The following is a 22,023-nucleotide window of genomic DNA, read 5'->3' as shown; positions in this document are numbered from 1 at the left end:
ATTTTCTTGCTAAGAGTGTTTTCTTGTTGACCATCCTTTAAATTTATGTAAAAAAATTAATTAAAATACTATACGCGTGGGAGGAACGCGTGGGAGAAATTCTTTTTAGCACATGCTAACAGCATGTCCTTTCGTTAACGCAGCTATGTTTAGACTAGTCAAGGCTGTTAAAAAAGAATTTTACGTAAGTAGTTGTAATAGATACATCGTATTTAATATTATTCTTGGAACTTCAGGGTTGTACAAAGTTTTAAACAGTATATAAGCGCAGCTCTTACCACTCAGTTTTATACGTATTTTTCCAATCACAGATTGAGCTTCACAACATGGAAAGTGGTAAGTGCTTGCATTTCATATTTTGTAGTTAAGATTTTCCCCTCTAGTCTCAAACAAAATATAAAATCCCCAAGTTAGTAATAAAATGTAGTGTGTCCTTTTTAGATCGAGCCTCCAAGTTCTCAGCCTTCAGAGATGAAGACGAGGAAGAACGTAAATCCCCTAAAAAGAGAAAGTTTGATCTTAACCTCTCAGATGAAATTGAAAACCCTAAAAGCATAATCCCACCATATTCAATCTACTTAGGCAAAGGACTCGGCATCGAGATAAAGGAATTTAGAAAAGCTTACTACATAACATATGTAAAATATAATGATAAGGGGGATATCAAAAATAGATTCAACATAGCAGTTGACCAAATTCAAACTTTTATTTTAGGATTGCAAAAAATGGCGGAATATGTTAAGCAGCATTAATAATTTAGAGGAGGAGAAAGGATTGACTAAAAATGATAACTTTTTCTGAAATAAATACTGGGTTTCGGGGTTTTAACCGTACTTTAAGAGCTGAAATAAATTATAGAAGTATAGATTCTCTGTATACTGACATTAAATTACCTATATTTCGAATTTTAAATACCTCACCAGTTTTACGCTTACGTTTGGTGCTATGTGTTCATATTGTCTTCGCAAAAATTTTGCAAGACCACTTAGAAGCAGAAGAGCTAACTCAAAATTTCTACTTTTGCAGTAATGCATTGCGCATACTATCATATACGCAAATTTATCCTGCTATTGATAAAGGGTTTCGTAAAATAATCAATTCTGTTGAAAATTTTGTTAGAAATGGTAGCGGATGGTCAATCAAAAAAATTAATTACATTGATTTACATATTGGCAATTATTTAGAACTGAGAGGGGGTTGCAAGAATGCCTCATTACCAGCATCGCTGTTCAATAAAAAATGCCTCCTAAAAATCAATTGCGATGACGATAAATGTTTTTTATATTCTATTTTAGCAAGTTTGTATCCTCAGAAAACTAATGCAAACAGAGCAATCAAGTATAAAAGATATTTTAAGTACTTAAATTGTAAAAATTTAAAATTTCCCGTTAAATTATCTGCTATAGAAGGTTTTGAGAAAATTAATAAATTGCGAATTAATGTTTACTCTTATGATGAAAGTTTAATTTATCCTTTATATATCAGCTTAAATAATTATCGAGAAATAGATTTATTTTTATTTGAAAATCATTACTATTTAATTAAAAACTTCAACAGATTGCTTAAACTCAAACATAATATCAAACATTTTTGTAAGTTGTGCTTATCGGGATTTGTTCGAGCTGAAACTTTAGCTAGACATCAAGAGCTTTGTGTCAATAATAAACCGCAACGTGTATCTATTCCAAAAGATTTAACTCTAAAATTTAAAAATTTAAGGAGAAGCGTGAAGCATCGTTTTGCTATTTTTGCCGATTTTGAATGTTTATTGAAAAAAGTTTCAACAGCAGCTCCAAATCCTTCATCATCACATTCCTATGCTGTTGAAACTCATGAGCCAATTTCTTACGCTATGATAGTAATAAATGAAAGAGATGAGATTATTTTTCACGAATACTATGCAGGCCCGGGGCCGGTAGAACATTTTTTGTTGAAAGCAAAAGAAATTAGTTTCGATTTAATTAAAGAATTAAAGCGAGTGAGCAAAATAGAAATTAACGATGAAAGTTAATACGATCCTTCTCGCTGCGTAATTTGCAAAAAACATTTTCAGCGGGGGGATATCAAAGTAAGGCACCATGAACATCATCAGAATTTTACAACAGGACTAGCACATCAAGTGTGCAACATTCTTTATAGAAAAACGTATTTTATTCCGATAATTATTCATAATTCTAAGAACTATGATTCTCATCTTTTATTAAAAAACTTACCTTTTAAATTTGCAGAAGATATAAATATCATTCCGGTAAATCTCGAAAAAATCACTATGTTCACTCTTGACGATCTCAAATTTTTGGATAGTTATCAATTTTTAGATGCGTCTCTTGATACGTTAATAAACAATCTGATTGTATCCGAGCATAGTTTTGAAATTTTTAACAGTTTCTTTAAGAATGAAAAAAACCGATATCTGTTAAAACGTAAAGGCGTTTTTCCCTATTCGTATATGGATTCTATTGAAAAATTGGCCGTTAAAGGATTACCACCTCGGGAAGCATTTTTCAATGTTTTGACTCAAAGTCACATTACAGAAGCGGATTATTCTCACGCAAAGCTCGTATACCGAGCATTTAACTGCCAAACATTCGGTGACTACTTAAAGCTTTACCAAAATTCTGATGTTATAATGCTTGCAGAAGTATTCTGCTCATTTCGAAATACATCACTGAAATGGTATGGATTGGATCCGGTTCATTATATTTCAGTGAGCGAATTAACATTCGATGCGGGTCTAAAACTTTGCAAAATAGAGTTGAAACTATTAGGAAACATCAACGATTACATTTGGTTCGAAAGCCAAATGCGCGGCGGCATATGTCTAGTAGGGAAACGATTTGCAAAAGCAAACAATCCTTTATTACCAAACAGTTTCGATAGTTCAAAACCGATAAGCTATATCCTTGCATTAGATGCTGTTAATTTATACGGCTATGCAATGAGTAAACCATTGCCTTATGGAGAATTTTATTGGTTAACTGCAGATGAAGTACAGAGTTTTAATTTAGATGACATCTCTCCCGATTCTGATATAGGCTATGTATTAGAAGTAGATTTGGAAATACCTTCATCACAGCATGAGAGACAAAATGATTGGCCTATGGCTCCCGAACATCTTACGATCACTTATGAGATGTTATCTCCATATTCCAAGCAATTGTGCTCTAAATTTAATTTGAAAAATACTTTGCCAAGTAAAAAATTAACTCCGAATTTTTTCCCCAAAAGGAATTACATAACTTATCATTTAAATCTAAAATTTTATCTCGAACAGGGATTGGTATTGAAAAAGATTCACAGAATTTTGGCTTTTGCCCAGAAACCATGGTTGAGAGAATATATCGATTTTAATAATTCAAAAAGAATAGAATGTAAAACAGAAAGTGAAAAATTGTTTTTTAAAAAATTGAATAATTCTTTCTATGGGAAATGCTTACAAAATGTAAGAAAAAGAATAAATTTAAAGGGTGCGCTTACTCCTGAATCGAATCAAAAATATCTATCAAGCTCAGCTTTAGAATATTTTGAACCAATAAACGAAAATTTAACTTTGTTTAAAATGCGCAAACTTAATTTAATATTAGACAAACCAATTTATATAGGGTTTGTAATTTTAGAGATTTCCAAACTCAAAATGTATGAGCTGTATTATTCAAATTTTAAAAAATTTTATGATAAAAACTGTGAATTATTATATACAGACACAGATTCGCTCTATTTACACATACACACAAACAATGTATATGAAGATATAAAAAATCATTTCTCTCATATATCAGACACTAGCAATTTTCCTCAGAATCACCTGTTATATAGCGGTATTAATAGGGGAAAACTAGGAACGCTAAAACACGAAACATGCGAACCTATTAGTGAATTTATTGGATTAAAGCCTAAGATGTATAGCTTTCTGTTTGGTGATAACGAATGCAAAAAAAACAGCTAAAGGAGTTCGCAAAAGTTCGCTAGCCCTTTTAACTCACGAAACTTACAAAAATGTATTGAAAGATGAGTTAGTTATTCGAAAAAATCAATATTCCATAATTTCTAAAAAACATTCGCTTACAACAATGGCCCAAAACAAAACAGCTCTCTCGTCTTACTACGATAAAATGTACGTTTGCGATGATGGAATAACTACGCGAGCTTATGGGCATATAGAAACGTTAAATATCCCTTCTCCTCCCTAGATTATATTCTTTTTTTGGTTTTCCATTTTCTTTGGTCAGCTGCTTTTTAAATCGCAATTTTTACTGAGAAAAGCTCTAGCTTTTTGTGATTGCTTTAATCAAAATGCTTTTTTCATTAAAAAAATTGATAAAAAAAAAAAACCAAAAAAAAAAAAAAAACCAAAAAAAAAAAACCAAAAAAAAACTGCAAGTATTAAAATGCTTATCATTAGTGGAATTATTAATGCTTCTCATCATCATCATTAGCAAAATTTTACGAATGAAAAAAGAATCGAATCAACAGAGAACTGAATCCAAAACAACAGATGAGGCGAACTTTGAAACTGCATTGTCATGATGAGCTGTATTGAACAAGAGCTGTGCTACCACATTATCGAATAGAGAAGAATTCAAAACGCAAAACATCCAATTATGCGAATTATTAGTGAGAAAATTGAAATTGCTATCATTTTCATCATCGTCATGCTTTCGAAGTATATTTGCTTAGGTGGTGTTTTCCATTTATATGCTGCTTTCTATCGTATTCCGCCATTTTTTTCCCAGGTAGCAGCAAACCTGAGGAAGCCACGTTTCATTTCTACATTTTGGGAATTGTTGCGTTCAACTTCCTAAAACACTGCCGTGTAGAATAATGGAAGCTGCTACACGTTAATTTAACTGAGCTTCCAAGTCCTCACGTCGCGAATACTTACTAATTACTAACATCTAACACTGTTTCAGTTGTCCTCTCAGCAGCTAAAACAGTTCAAAATTTAATTTTTAGATTTTCATTAGGAATGGGTGAGGTGCTGCTTCAGTTGATTTCACATCAGCTGAACGCAGTTCAAAATTTTAAACTTTTAATATCTATATTATTCGGCAAATGTGAGAACGGGGAATAGGACTTAAGCAATCTATGATTGTTTGGGTGAAAACCTCGTGAAAAAATACGAGTGGGGATATCTGGCTGCGGCCTCTTGGGTTCCCACATGGAAAGCCAGATCCCAAATAACGCATCGCTATTAACGCTTTAACCCCGCTTTACAGATCGTTGATATTTTTTCTCCTTGGGAGTCAATGCGAACAACATTCGATTGAAATGTAACTTTACCTGTCATCAACTATCGATAGCGGCAGTCGCTTCGCTTTGCATTCCCCCCACTATGTATACACTGGTCTTGCGATTCATAAGAGCTCTCTCGTCAAAAATTATGTATAAGTCTGTATCACTTTGCAAAGTGATGCAGAGTTATACATTTATATACTACTCATATTTCTCTACATTTTTTCATCTAATTCAAATAACATTTCAGCTTTATCACTTAAAATATTAAATACCGGTATCAATTCAATTTTACTTACCCATTCCATTTTCACAGCATTTTCAACAATTTCGTTAATAATCACCTGAGTTGTGTTCTCTCCCGTTTTAGATAATCCTAAGTCCTGTCGCGGACGCCAATTTGTAAAATATCTTCACTAATTACTATGGGTGTGATATGAGAGAACACTTTTAATTGCGAATATTTACATTAAAAAAGTTTCAAAAGCTTATTTACATCGAGAAAATGAAATCTGAATTAATGTGGAGTTGAATTGCAACTGGTACGACACTTACACTATGTTCGCAGAAAAAGTGATATAACTGTTTTTATTTGCCAACTAAATAATATATTCCAGTAACAATGCTTTTAACTGAAGGAAAAAAATCAATCGTCATATTTTCTAAAAATATCTTATCTTTAAAGTCAAACATCTAAAACTAAAGAACACAAAATTTAACTTTGTATATTTAATTATCAAATATTCCAACAGCGAATAATTTTTATTAAAAAAATAGATTTACAAGTTCTTTTAAATAACTTTTTTTATAATTTGGCATTTTCTGCAAACATTATTTTTAACAACTATATTCTGAAAATGGATTTTTATCAATCTGTATCTTAGTGAACGTATCTCCGCTCCGGTTTCAACAAAACGCTTTTCAGTCAAAACACTCTGAAATTCTTTACTTAGAAACGATAATTTGAAAGAGAAAATGCTTTAATCCCAATGGAATCGAACACACGCTATGCAATCCTCATCAATTTCAATTATGACGGGTCCGCTGCCGTTCTCTTACCGAGTTATATTGCAACCATAGAGCTGAGCTCTATGATTGCAACTCTCCAATTCTCCTGTGCAAGCTCCAATTCTGGGTGGTTTGAATCGAGAATAGAAAGTTCCACACACTCGTTCGCGAACGAGAATAGCTTTATCCACAGAGAAGTTCGCGAACGAGAATAGCTTTATCCACAGAGTAGTTCGCGAACGAGAATAGCTTTATCCACAGAGTAGTTCGCGAACGAGAATAGCTTTATACAAACAGTAGTTCGCGAACAAGAATACCTGAATCCAGACAGAAATTCTTGAAGGAAAATTACTGGATCCACAGAGTTGTTCGAGAACGAATGATATATTCAGAAATTGGTTCAGTTCGTAAATTATGATGATCTGTTCGTATGGATCCGTTCTTTCGCGAACGACTAATCTCTAATCTGTAGTAAACTTTTCTATAGTATTCGTGTTTGCAGGCATGATGCAATTTTGTAAATAAAGTAACAGTCAGAAATTATCAAATTACCGCATGTGTGATTACAAGCAGAGTTTAATAAATAAAGCAAGTTACATTTATCTATTTTAATTTATTTTTCAATTCTTAAAATAGTAATTTGAATTTTATAACTTTCGGTAAGTAATTCATCTTAGCACGTGCAGAAGCCTTCCTGAAATTTTAAATAAATCCCAAATATTGTACTGAATTTTTTTTATGGTATTGTAAATTTTGTTTAAATCCTTATATTTATGCCTTTTTTTTATAGAATGAATGAATAAGATTATTATGTTTCTAATAGCTTATATATTTACTGAAAGTACTCAGAATTTTGCTTACTTATTTATAATAAATTTAAGAAAAGGTATTCATTGATTAATTTTAATTTATAAAAAAATGCTCGAGTTTTTTTTTTTTTTTTTTGCTTTGTGAAAAACGTATACAAAATTTTATTGATTTTTTTCCCCCCAAAGGTGAAATACAGAAAATTTTTTTTTTTTTTTTTGTAAAAAAATTAGTACTCATTTTAAAAAGTCTTGTAAAATTTTCCCTTTCTTCTATTTGTGAATAGATTGTTTAACATCAAAATCAGCTTCCCGTTCATTTTTGAACCATAGTTTTCAATCTGAACTAGAAAGACATAAATTCACATTTTAAGAGATTGTTTTTTAAAATTCACTTGTTTCAGAGAAATGTATTTTTGCAAAATTTTAAATGCTACTGCTTTTTAAAAATAATTCTGCTTAATGTGAAATTTATGCCCATTTCTTTTTCATGAATAAGATTAAACAGGCTTATAGAAAATCTGCTGTTTGTTTATCTAACTGCTTTCTTGTACCATTTAATTCCCTCTTGATATTACATAATAAATAACTAATGTCTAATTATTATTTAAATTTATTTTAATCCTTAGATTTGCAAGAAATTTATGGTCAACAATTAGTCTATAAAGAAATTTGATTTTATATTCCTCTTTTAAAAATTTTATTTTGAGTTAATAGATAAGCATTAAAACTTTTTTTATAGCATTTATCTTATGAATGAAGCGTATTTTATATATTAAAAATAAATATTTTGTATAAATTTCTTTACCAGAAACAAATAAATGAGAATAAATTAAGTAGTGCTGATTTACATGGTGTATGCTCTAATTGTGTCTCAATGTTCAATATCCAAACTATTCAATTTAGGTGTATAGTTCCAGTTTAAAAAATCCTTGAAATGATGCAAAGGATTATATTTTATGTTTTATTTATTAATTTTTTTTTAGCAGAGTTATAAAGTTTAAATCTGTTGGTATGACCTAAAATTTTCTAAAACAACAGAATTTGAAACCTTATCACAACCCATTTTAGTAGCAAATGAATGGAATTTCTCTTGGAATGTTAGTATCAAGATCATTTTACTAAATATGACTAATAGGACCAGGAGGGTTGTATGAATTTAATGGCCTAGAATTTAGTCCATAATTTTTTCAGCATTATATTTATTAACTGAAATTACATAAAATGTAATTGTTTCCATCATTTAAATCATTTTGAATTTAACATTTTTCATAAAATAGTTGTAGTTCATGTGCAACTCAACCACTGTAAAAAGTAGTAAACAGGACAGTATTGGGTTGCTGTAAGATGGTTTCGTTGGCTTACCATATTGGGGACAAACTCAGGGGCACACTAAACTACACTTCAACCTATATAACTCAACCTTTGCTTTGTAATTATTGTTTAGTTGCTTTTAAATAATTAAACAATAATTGTTGCTTAATTGCCTTTTAAATGCAATGTAATATACAATTTTATTCATTTTGATGAAAAATTTTGATTTGTAAAAGTATTTCAGTTATCTCGTCAGGTGTATGTTAAAAAGCTTTAACTGCAAACATTTTTTTAACTACCCTAGGTTGGATAGATAGAAGAGCTCTCCATTATTTGTTTATCCAACTAAATTTTTCAGTTTGATACCTTCTGCTTTCTTTCTCCTTTTTTTATTGTATAAAACCTTTCATTTTTTTACTTTTAAGTTACTGGTACAAGAATTTTCTTAGCTGATTCTTTCTGCATTCTTTCCTAAAATGTAATTTCCATTTCTCATATTAACCATTTTGTTGGTTTTGTAAAGTTTATATTGATATATATTTGCTTTAATGACTGTTTTCAGTATAGTAAATATACGGTAATCTTTATGGATGGATCAGAGATAGCCAGTCATGTTGCTTTAGGAATTATTATGAATAATATCTCTTGTAACGTACTCACCAAATATTTTATTCTGTGTGGACAGCTGAAGCGACTATTGTTTTATACATATTTAAGTGTATTTCTGCATTTTACCGTCGTTTGTTCACTGACAACATAAGTGTTTTTCAACAATTACAGGTTTTGTTTGTTCCTACTACTAACTGATTATACAAACCTCTGGAACAATTATCATCACTATCTATCTATCTTCTAGATAATATTCTGGTAGTTTTAAAGTCCTGTTGGATTCCAAGGATATAATCTTGCAGACTGGGCTACAAAATTGGCCTCTCTTTTGGTTTTTCAGGCCATATTAAATGATATATCAATTCAAAATAGCCAGAGATCTTAGAGATGCAAATCAACAAAAAGCTACATTCTATTAAATCATTTGTAAATATGTGGCCAATTTTATCGAATCAATGCATGGATCTAAAATTAACTTATCTCCTCGTTATCTACACTAGATACACAGACATTTGTTGTTTGGATAGTGGTTTCCCACTTTTATTAATTTTGGTGTGGTCAGATGTACTGTCCATATTTTTACCCACTGCCCTGAATTTTACTTCTAATTGTTTTGACTTACTTTCACTTACCTATTTTAAATCTATAGAATTTTTGAATGGAAAAACTTCATTCTAAACTTTTTCAATTTCTGAAATACATTAGCCTTTTCATTTTTCCTCTAAATCCTTTTTAATTACCTAACTTACTGAATTTTTGACTCTTTAATTATATAATCAAAAATATAATACTTCAGCTACAAAGAACTGATCTATTAAAAATTAGTAAAACTTATTCAACAGTTTCAAATGAAACAGTACAAGTTCTTTGTGGGTGACTTCCTTTAAATATTAATATACAGGCTAAATACGGTATATCTAAACAACTCAGAAAACAAAAACAAATGTAGAAATGTAAAACAAATACAATTTTGAATACATAAAAAAATAATTGGCCAATAATTAATCCAATAATCCAAATAATTGGCTGGTACTTTCATGAGGATATCAATCAACTGATAGGAAGTCTACTCTTCTCAGATGGTTCTAAAATTAGTGAGGCAGTTGGGAGTGCTTTTATTCATTACTTAAGCAAAATTTACTCAAAAATCTTCTGAGAAATCCACAATATTCACAGCTAAACTAGTTGTAATAAAAGAAGCAATTTTTTTATGTAACTGTAAACAAGATGCCAAAATTATCGATTCCAGATTTTCTTTAACAGCAATAGCATCTACACGAGAAAGAGGCCTATTATTTATGAATTAAAAATGCATATAACCTATTACAATAATTAAATCACATTCTTCTGGATTGGAGCACATTATGAGTATATAGGAAAAGAAGGGGCGATTATTCACCAAAATAGCATTAATGAAAGAACAAATTGATTACATAAAAATCCAAATTAAAAAATAGCAACAATAAAACAATAATTGTGGCAATACAAACAAAATAAGATGTTAAAACAAATGGCCACTGGATGGTTTTTTAATGAAGTTAAAACAGCAGGATTTTTATATCATTCACATCTATGCCAACCATGGAATTTTTCGAAAACATCTGGCACAATTTTTCAGTAAACCAGTAACATATACCTGTGAACACATAGAAAATACAATTATGATATACTTTTTTGTAATGTCCCATCTGGCAAAGTAAGATAATCTTGTGGCCAGAAACCTGGTTAATTTAAATATAAAAATATCTTTATGCTCATTCCTCTCTTTTGGAAACTCGCTAAAGAAATCTTTTACCTAGCCATGACAATTGAACTCAACTAAGTGTATCAACCTCACTAATTCCTCCTCTGACTTATTTTTTTTACTTCTTTTTAATTTTTATCTAATTTTTTTATTTAATGTAAAATTATTATTGTTTTTACTAGCTTTATTAATTTTTAAAATTATTTTTTTTCTTCTGTTTCATATGTATTTCTATTTCTTAACTTTGTTTACGTACTTTATATCTTATTCTTATTTGTTTTTACCTTCTTATTTTTATTTTTTTTAAACTTTACTTATTATTTTTATTTCTTTTTCATTTTTATTTCTTACTCTGTTGATATTTATGTACATGGTTTCTTATTTCATGTTTCTTGTACTGCATAATTTTTTTACTATACACATTGTGTTTTTATACCTTTATGCTGAAAGATTTGTATCGAGTTATCTTCCCTCTCTATGGCTCAGGTCAAGTCAGAGTTTCTTGATTGCATTTATTTCTTTATTTATACTATAGATTTAAAACTGTTTTTATACTTGAACTTTTAATATGTCTTGTGAAAGGTGCAGCTTATTCTAAATTGGATCTTGTGCCAAGAAATCATATAAATACCCATTTAATACAAAAAATTTATTCTGAAAAGGTTACCTGTATTTATTTTTGCTAAGTATATCTTTGGAGCTTTGCCTCCAAAGAAAAAAGAAAAAGGGATGTAAAAACACCATCTGTACTTCAGTTTTCTATAAAGAAAGTCATCAACAGTTTTCACTTTAAATTGTTTTCATGCTTATTTAATCATATTTGCACTAGATATTAGGCTTTGTCCCAGTTAGTAGAGTAATGTATGCTTTCAAATGTAATACTGAATAGCATCTATTAAAAAAGAACTTATATTTTGTATCAAGATCATAGTAAAAAAAATGTTTTTGATTTTAATTAATTTAAAATTATTGGTTTTGTTTATGCTTCTAGTTGCCTTATTACCTTATAAGAAATCTTGTGTGTGTATATATATATATATATATATATATATAATGTAAATTCTTAGCAATTCCCAGACTGATATATTTTAGGGGGTCCATAATTATGTCAGTAATAAATGACCTATATCAAACTCTAAATAAACAAAAGATATTTTTATATGTTTTTATTAGAAAATTTTCTGCATGATATTAATGAATTTTTAGATGATATATTATTCAAAAGATATGAAGTAAAATTATATACGGAAATACTGCAGAAAGTATTTTGCATGTTACTTAAAATAATACTGGGGTTTTAAAGTTGCTTTATATAAATATATCTTTTACTTACAATAATTTAGTCACATAAAATAGAGTAGTAACACTGAGTTTTTTTCTTTCAAAATTTCAACATGAATGCTTTTTATTATTCATCATAACTGGTGTAATTAAGGCAACAGTTACTTCATCACTACAGTGTAAATTGAATAAGGTAATGGATAAGGCAATACTTGATCCTTCTAATAAGCAACTTCTTAGAACAAAGCTGGAAAAAATTCATGGCACATTCAGTATTCTCTTTGAATATTCTTGGATATCATTTTCTCTTTTTGTTGTATAGTTATCTAATGTTTTTAAATTGGTTATATTATAGATAATGTATTATTGTTACTGAGCAGACAGTTTAGTAAATGGTTGTGAACTGTTAGTATAGTTTGACAATTCTAAAATTAAATTCAGATGGTTCTGTATTTAGGTGTCCCTAGTTTTGTTTGTAGCACTGTTGAATTGAAAGACTAAAATAATCTGCTTACATGCATACATATTTATAAAGTTATATTTTCTTTTTCATTGCAATTCTGAGAAAAATGTGTACACCTCATCTAAGAACAGTCATAACAAACTGTAACCCTGACATTTCAGTGATTTATATTTATTTTTAAGTATATTTAAAATATACCTGTATAATATATTTTAAAGCTATGATTGTTTTTCCTTTTTTAATGGCTTTATTTTTCAGAATAAATAATAGACTTCTTACAATGGAAACTCCACAATCATCTTTTGAATGTGACTGTCAGGAAGATTCAATTTCAGTTGCAAGTGCCAGTGATAAATTTGACAAGTGCTGTAGTCTACAACAAAATCTGTCATCTGAAATTTGCAAGCAAGCTTCTGTGATTCCTAATAGTGAGTTTTTTCCTTGGAACATTTATTAACTTATTATTATTAAAATTTGCCACTAAATTTGTGAAATTATACATTTCAGATTCTGAAGGTGAAACTAGTTAATCCGTATTTTAATCGATTTTTAAAAATTCTTGTTGGTAATGTCAGAATGTTTTATGTCTTTCCTTGTTTGTAGATTTTGAAGCAGGCGTAAATTAAATGGATTAATGATTTTCATTGCCTATACCAAGTAATAAGATACTGAATTTTTAAGGGGAGTTTAAATACAAATGCAGATACTGTTTGTTTTCAGATAGGGAAATTTCCTGTACTTATATACCAGCCAGCTTTAATTTCACCAAAATAGGGATGAGATGAAAGATAGTAGATAATGTTTATTCTTTGCTAAGTAATATACAAAAAAAGCATTACACAAGTTTGAAACTAAAACATATTAGCATGACTAATACAGAAACTAAAAATCAAAATTGGAAAAGAATATTTAAAATGGAGATGCACCTAAAAAAGAACTCTAAAAAAGCACCTTTCTTATACACTGCTGACTTTCTTTTTGCTGAGTAAAATCATCCAAAAGAGGACAAAACAAACAGAAGTATGAATATTACTGATAATGGGAAGAATAATCTAATTCTGATATCTAAAATTCCCAAAATGCTTTTTTATACATTGAATTAAAGTATAAAGAAAAGGTGGATTCAAAAAGCTGAATTATGCGTTTTTTATATACCTGTTTCTCGTTGAATTTATTAATGTAGCTTAATAAATTATTTATAAATTAAATAGCTAAATTGCAGCTCTTGTGGTAAATCCATATACAGTAGACTCCCGATTATCCGCGGTGTGGATTATCCGCGCCTGCCGCACAAAGTTTTTTTTTTTTTTGACTGATTTTTTCAAAAAGCTGCAGTTTTACAGTTATACTTTTGTAATTACATAATACATTACAGTATTAAAACAGTACATATATATTAATTTTTCTGTGTATCCTTGACGCCTCTCGTAAGTACAAAGCACTTTTCTGTTTTCATTAACAAAATGCAATTTAGGTTAGTTTTGAGTGATATACTAAAATATTAAGCGTTAGTTAAACATCCTGCTGTTTATTTTACGTTTTATTGTACATAAAACGATTTTTTTCAAAGTTGGAATGACTGTTTTCTTTTTTTGCTATACCCGTCTTTAGTTTTTTTCGGATTATCCGCGGCGGCCGCGCCACCCAATTCCGCGGATAATCGGGAGTGTACTGTACGTATATCCACCTGATTACCCATATTAAAAATTCAAGTAAATGACCCCTACTTGTTACTGCAACCACAATTTGAGTTTAAAAATCTAGTGCTACTTAAAATTTAGTTGTACATTTAAATGCATAGCTTTGCATTATAAATATTGCAATGTAAAATGTTCCTTTTATTCATCATGAATGCATTAAAAAAATGAAGACCATTTATATAATGAATGAACATGTATATAAATGAAGACCAAATGTATATTGTTAAATTATGCTGTGAAAGGTTTACCGAGACTGTTGAAGGAGATTTATGTAAAAGTCACATGTGGCACTAAATGTTTGAAATAAATTATAGCTGATGAATGACTGAAATCAAAATCTGTAATATAACTAAATTTTAAGGATTCATTGACTAACTGGATTATAATTCATTAATTTTAAGGATTCATTGGACCTTGTTCTAATGAATGTAGAATTCTTCTCTTCGACATTAGAACATTTTCTTAATTAAGGCTGGTTCTACGAATTTTCTCACCTTCAGCAAACGTCTGTTTTTAGGCTCTTACCTGCTCTGTAGCAATGGCTTACCACAATTTTGTCTTTCCATAGAAAGAAATTATCAGTTAAATTAAAAGAATTGGAATTAAAGTAATATTAAATATGTTCTTAATAAATAATCATAAATCATTTAGTATTTATTTTTTATATCAAAGTTTATAAAATCATTAGGAAAAATATAAAAGAAAATTTTTGTTAAATTAATTATTGTTGCAAAACTTGATACAATAGAATTGTTATATAGTGTAGAACAATGAGAACTAATAGTTGTTGTCATTGTCGACAATATTTATAAAAAATTATCAAGAAAACTTTTAATTTCAAAACGATTTTATTAAATACGTATATTTTTGAAGAATATAAAATTAAATGGTGATACAAATGGGACTCAATATGTTGCAGAAATTTTTTGAAAAAATCTAGTAATATGATTCATGAATGTGAGTTTTTTCCCATTACTTACAAAAGCTATTGAGTGCTTAGAAAGTGCTTAAATTTGAAAACCATTTTTTAGCACCTTAAAAGTGCTTAATTTTCAGAAAAAAATTCTTAAAAAGTACTTACTTTTCTCGTGAAGACGAAGAAAGCTTTTCTTTTGTTTTGTTCCTCCATAAGTTGAATATGATAATCCGAAATCATGGTCGTAAAGGCTTGTTTATCGGATGTTTCAAAAAAGAAAACCAACAAAAGGGAAGAATACGAAGTATTTCAGGGGTTCCAGCACGTTTTAAGATAACGCTTAATGATTTTTTTTCAACAATATGCATTGCCATTTATAAAAATACTGGAATAGTTATCTGGAAGGGGCAGTACAAAATGCGTACTATGCGAATCGAAAAACATTCCAATTTCATTTTTTTAAGAATTTAAATTATGCTTGGTAAGTTTATATTTAAACTTTTATATGTTGTTAAAACAGAATATGCGATAATGTCCGATAGAGGAAAATATGAAAATAGCAGGATGAATTTGATGCGATATATCGAACTTGGGAAAAGCTACTTTAAAAACACTAACATATTCGATCATCATTCTCATTAATATGCCGTTTTTGAGCGATTACTTGAATGACCTACTACAAATATTCAACTGTACTATATTGAGTTGAAATTAATTGTGTAAGTAAATCGCGTAAAATCTAGTATGTTGAAATTTTAACTTGAAGCCTTACATTTTCAATGATCGTGATATCTTTCTCGCTATTTTTTGGATGTCCCCATCCATTTGAAATTTGTATTTGTTAGACTAATCTTGCCAAATTTTTTCTAATTAGGAAAAAAAAAAAAAAAAAATGCTGGGTCTAATATTAAAATATTTTTAAAGGAATAATAAAAAAATTTTTTTACAATTTTTTTCAGGATTTAGATTTTATCATTTTATAACTTATTTTTTTCTTTTTATAACTTTTACAGAAATTTTTTCCTCAATAAAATCTCTTTTTATATATAAAGTCGTGTCCTGAGCAACACCCAGCATAAAGCCATTGAAGTTAGGAGCATGAAATTCGGAAAGTTATTTTTTTGCTTTAGAGGCATGCTAAGAACGGATGTCTCAAACTTTTAATTCGAAGTTTAGTTAAAAAATCGAATTTCAATGTGTTTTCATCATAAGAGCAAAGCATATTATCGTCTAAAAATTATTTTAACACTGTTTTCAAAGTTAAAAAAGAATAGCTTTTAAATATTAATTTTGTTTAATTGAATGTAATTTTTTTTTTAAAAAAAATAATTTCTGAGAAATTAATTTTGGACACAGTTTGTAACAACGGTTTTTATTATGAAATTCAAAATGATATTGCTTTTTCGAATCGTTGAATCCCATTATTCTGCAGCTGTTAAAATTATTGTAAAGAAAAAAAAAATTCTTTGCTTTTCTTGAAATTTAAAAACTTTTAAGCATATTCATTGAATAACATATTTCATGTGATAAGTTTTGTTAAATTTTGAATCAATGCGATATATTGTCTCACGCTGGCTTCAAGAAAGACTTTTTTAAAAAGGGTTTCAATTGGCCTTTTTACTTTCTCGTATACAAAATTTAGAGAAAATATTGCAATCGTCAAAAAAGTCGTACTCGAGATTTTAATGAATCTCCGCGTTTCATATCTCTTTGCAATTCTAAAACATATTTTCGGAAAATGTTTACTGTGACAAAGATAACACAAAAACACTTTGAGCTAAATGGATGAAATTTGGTATATGATCTTCACACCACCAAACTTGTAGGTTTCGGTCAACTTTTTAGCAACACCCTTTTAGAGGAAACCTGTTTGTCTGTCCGACTGTTCGAATATAAATTAGCATGATAACTACAAAAAGCGCTAAATTGATAAAATTTGGTACACAGATTTAATATTTATTGTATAAACATCTGTCAAAATTTGAACCAAATCCAACAAGGGGTTCACCGCTTATCGATCTGTACTTTCAGAAATATGTAAATGCGATAATGTTGCGGCTTAAATATATCAAATTTAGGATGTGATTTTGTGAATAGAAGTGTAGTTTTGAGTCAATTTTTTGTTTTAATCGATTGGGAAGAATGCAGCTAAAACCCAAATTCGCTTTTTGGATACTTTCGACCGCATACCAGGGATGCTTATTTAGAACATGATATTGCTCTGTTATCAATTTCACAGCAATTTTGCTAGTCGTATGATGAGAGCCATAGGAATGCTTTATAAGATTGCAAATAAAATTACTTAATATAATGAGTCAACGCAGGGAGAAATTTACTTTTTCCATTCCGCCATGTTGGATCTTAATTGGATCATACTCATACAAAGGCGCTTAATTTTGGTGGCTAAGGTGCTTAAAAAGTGCTTAAATGTACTTAATTTTTCAGTAGTTTCTTACTACGCACCCTGTGTAAATCCAATTAAACATTCTTCTGATTATTCTCAAAATTTTGAATTAATTTTATTCTGAAAAATCTTTTGTTGCTTAGTTCCTCCACAAATTCCTTAAAGTCAACGGGTACGCTCTAGTGGATGTATGGTGACAAAATCGACAGGCCTCAATAAAAAAAAATAAAGACGGCTATTAGCACGAAGGTGCGGTTACACACCAAACGACAAGACGACCAAACATACTCGAGACGTACACAAGAAATACATAGCAGCACTTGCAACAAACAGCAGCCCACAAGTAGTAAACATCCACAACAGCACACAAAACGGCTTGGCAGAACTCAGCAGGAAGAGAGAATTCACGCAGCTAGTCAATAAACACCCTTCCGCCTCGAAATGCCTACTATTTTCCACTGTCTTCTCGGTTTAGCTGTACTCAACTGCCGACTCGCTACAATACGACTGGCTACTGAACACACGATTGATGCTGCTTCAATATTCGTCTCCAAGACTCGGCTCAAGTCTCAATTCACTAACATTTGCGCTTCACTCAACGCTTGCGCCTTCTTTGGATTATCCAACTAATTCCTCGCTGATTTAATTCTGACTAACTATGCGACTCTCACTATACGATAGACTTCGGCTCGGATAGGCGGCCATTTATAGTTCCCGGAGCAGAGCACAGAAGGTTCTCGAACAGTCAACATAATTCACCTTCTATTGGTCATATTGCCGAAATTCCTGAAGATTTCTGTATCATCCATTTTGTCTCCAAGCCGCCAAATGATCGCAAAACCGGGGATCATTGATCCGGCATCCGATCAGCATCCAATACAGCTGACTTTAAAACTTGTCTTTTCCTGTGTTGGAAAGCCACATTACAGATTTGTAACACTTTTTTCTCTACTTGCCACTGAAACGAATGGTGATAGTAAATTCTCAAGGTTATTGTAAAATTTCTAAAAATTTGTTTTAGCTTATTTTTGTAAATTTTGGCAAAGTATTTCTTCTGGAGAGTTTCAGATTTAAGTATTTAAAATCTTTGATTTATTTTATTCCTTTATGAGGTTCGTCCCGTCTTAAATCTTGTTTTTCTTTATACATTTTTTTTTAAAAATTTCTTTTGTAATTTTGTTTTGATTCCTCTTTAGATTGTGCTTCGTTCATTTGCAATCATATTAATACAGAAATTTTATTTGTAAATGTAAGATTAAATTTAAGACACATTTCCCACCCTTTATAAGAAAAATTTAGAAAGAAAAAAAAACTTTTTTGAACAATATTGAAAAAGATTGTATGATATTAATATAAGCTGTGTTGTTGATAGGACTTAAATGAAAAGTGCAAGTTAAATAAAATGCTCTAGGGTTTAAATACAAAATACATTTGAATTCTACTTTCAACATCTTTTTCATTAGAACTATTATCACAATCTTGATTGCAGAGATCATCAAAATTCAAAATTAATTTTAGTAAATTTGCTAATAATATATGATTTAATCATTTCCTATTAGAGTGAGGATAACGCCCCACCCGCACAAAAAATTATTTACCTTAACAGGAGCATCATCAACAATAACATAATAAATACAGATAATTATTCATAAAGGCTTACATCAGTGGTAAGTCTTAGATTGTAGATGGACTTTTTAATGCTCTTATAGTATTTTGAAAATTCTAATTTTTAAATCTTTCAATATGGAATTGGAATAATTAAGTCAAATTTAGCAAACTGTTCGAATTTCAATTACTGGGTTGAAATAATTTTTCACTAGCCCTGAAAAGATAAACATTGAATAGCTAGGTATTTTATTATTTCATTAATATGGAAAATAATATGCAGTGCAATTTATTTTTTTTTTGGAATAAAGTTTTACCTTGTCAATTTTATTTTCTTAATGCCACATTCAAATTTAAATTGCACTATTTTTTAAAAAGTTTAAATATGAATGTTCACATTTAATAGATTGGAGAAATTTTCTGATGCTATAATTTGGAATTATTAATAATGTTTCATTTAGGGTTTCAAGTTTTCTATAAAAATTTTACAAAAAAAAAAAAAAGCGATGCATGACAATAAAATGATTTAGAGTAGGTCTATATAATTGATATACTAATATATACAACTATATAATTGGTTTTTGTCATTGACTAATTGGTTAAATAAAATGAGTATAATTTATTGAAACAATAAAAAAAAAATTTTAAATAAAAATTTGTAAAACAGTTTCTTTTAAGGAAATAAAAATCAATAATTTATACAGATTTTTTCTTTCTAATATCAATTTACATTATTTATGTATTAAATGAATACACCTCAATTCAAAGATCAGAAGCATTAAGCTACTTTAACTGTGTCAATTTTTTTTCTTTCTAATGTCAGTTTTCATTATTTATATATTATAAGAGTCAACCTCAATGAGAGATCAAAAGCATCAAACCATTTTAATTATGTTTCATTGGTTACTTGTAATTTACCTACAATTTGATTTTATTACAAACGGAAAAACCGAGGTGTTTCTCATAGTGGTGTTAAAATTGGAGCTTTTTGTTTCGATGTAAAAATGGTCTGCCCTTCCTCTTTGATTTTGACCTGAAAGTTATTTTGCTTCACATCTGTTCTCACCCTGATTATAAGTTTTCTTGATTGGTCATTTGGTGGTCACTGACATCAACTGATCTTGATGATTTCACTGAGAGCACTGAACTCAGCCATTGGGTCTGCTGTCACAATATCCATATAAACGAAATGGAAAGTACCCCACTAGTCCCAAGACTATTCTATTCTGCACTTCTCAGCTTTCTTAATAGTTTTTTTAGTGGTCTGTTGGTGTCCTCTACGATCTCAATCCCCAGGACCTCACTGTTATCTTCTATCTGGTAAGAAATTGTCCAGATCATTTTGTAGTCACTGATATCAGCCAAATTTAATCGGATGCGAGTTATTGGGTTGGGGCGTCACAGCATCTACATCGGCTATAGAAAATTTGGGCCCTCTAAAGTGTCTTATTTCTGAAAATTAGAAGGATCATCCTATCTGTCTTATATTTAACTTTTTTTCCCTTAGAGTTTTATTTACTTCCTTCAGTGTATTTGGTATACTTTCAAATTTAATTCTATTCGATTCCCCTCTAAAATGGTGGTGCCTGAAACATACATGTATGCTGCCTTAGGCTTCCCTGTTCTCATTGAATACTTATGTGAATGTGAGAAACTTTCTGTAAGGCTAAGATGTTCTAGTTTCTTAAAAATTTCCAGCTGTTGAGAAATCATAAATTTTAATTTCATTTATAAAAAATTCGCAAATTTTCATTTTTTAAAAAAATTTTTGCAAAGAATTTTTGTAGAATTCTGGAATAAAAAGTTTTTTTCATTTCGATTTTTGAATTAAAATTTTTAAAAAAATCATAAATTGAGGAAAAAATTGTTAGCTTCTAGCTTATGAAGGTCATCTTGTATACCTTTCAGGGGAAAAAGAATCTTTAAACATAGGCTAGCTCATTTTATCAACCAGGTTTCTTTGTTTAAATAAACGAATCGATCAACTGTTATTTGTAAATTCGAATTTCTTAGTTTGAGAAGTACTTTTCTTATAAGACCAACAAGTTAAAAAAGCTTTTCAGTTTTACTCTTAAAATTTTAGAAGTTGAGTAGAAAAATACTGCAGTGCTGTTGAACAGATTGCTTCAAATAGATTTCTTTCTTGATTTTTTTTCTCTTTTTTTTGATAAATGCAAGATTTTTGGGATGAGTTTTGATGGCATTTGAAGTATTTAGATACAGCATTTAAGGTTTTTTAAATAATACGAATATAAAAGACACACCTTAAGCTTCTATTTGATTTTTGAGAAATCTTTCTGTGATATATTTTTTTCTGTGTATTTTGGTTAATTATTTACAAAATAATCATATATAGTTTTTTTCAATTTGCTTAGTTTTGTTAATTTAGATTTGTTTGAATAAATTTCTATGAAAGTTAGTTATAGAAGATTGGTTTTGTTTGTTTTTCTGTAATTTGTGAATTAAAATGTTATAGGATTATAGTTCTTGTTTTAGTGCTATTTATAGATTTTTTAAAAATTTGTTTCCATTGATAATTGACAAGTGCCTCACTGAAAAAAAAAAAAAAACCCTAGATTTGGATCTTAGCCTAAATATAGCCCTTAATAAAATCTTTAACTTGGATTTATTTTATTAATTTTTTTCATTTTTATTCCTATATTTACTATTTTTATACAGGCTTTTTCTGCAGTGAATAACTCATGTGTAATCTTTTGTTTTTTAGACAGTACCATGTTTTTCCTATCACATTGTTTTACTTTAATTTGGGTTATTTTAATGTTTTCATTTCTTTTTTTAAAACTTTTTCTTTAATTATTTATTGCTTTTCTTATAAAAATTTAAAAGTAAGCACATTATGAATATAGCAATGTTCACTATATTTGTCACCTTCAACTAAAAAGTGTTTGAGTGCTGCTGGTTATTCAGGAACTGATTACTG

The 22,023-nt window shown here is 29.4% G+C and overlaps 2 protein-coding genes across 5 annotated transcripts in view; both read left to right on the top strand.

The window, feature by feature from the left end:
• The first annotated feature begins 313 nt into the window (after positions 1–313).
• LOC129959039 (deoxycytidylate deaminase-like) overlaps positions 314–22,023 on the top strand; it is a 33,582-nt gene continuing 11,872 nt past the window's right edge. Inside the window, exons 1-2 of one of the 4 annotated variants that reach the window (XM_056071816.1) lie at positions 314–336; positions 12,716–12,885. In XM_056071816.1, the coding sequence (XP_055927791.1) occupies positions 12,738–12,885 (148 nt within the window). In that variant the 5' untranslated portion in view covers positions 314–336; positions 12,716–12,737. Of the gene's footprint in view, positions 337–6,692; positions 6,982–12,715; positions 12,886–22,023 lie in introns of those variants that run through there. The other 3 variants (XM_056071815.1, XM_056071814.1, XM_056071817.1) reach the window with 3 other exon arrangements.
• Positions 2,265–4,208, top strand: LOC129959038 (uncharacterized). The gene has a single exon (XM_056071813.1). It carries the CDS (start codon positions 2,270–2,272, stop codon positions 3,944–3,946), a length of 1,677 nt encoding a protein of 558 aa, XP_055927788.1. The 5' UTR covers positions 2,265–2,269; the 3' UTR covers positions 3,947–4,208.

Source organism: Argiope bruennichi, chromosome X1 (genome assembly GCF_947563725.1).
Source record: "Argiope bruennichi chromosome X1, qqArgBrue1.1, whole genome shotgun sequence".
NCBI classification, from domain to species: domain Eukaryota; kingdom Metazoa; phylum Arthropoda; class Arachnida; order Araneae; family Araneidae; genus Argiope; species Argiope bruennichi.
This window is presented reverse-complemented; position numbering and strand designations above follow the sequence as displayed.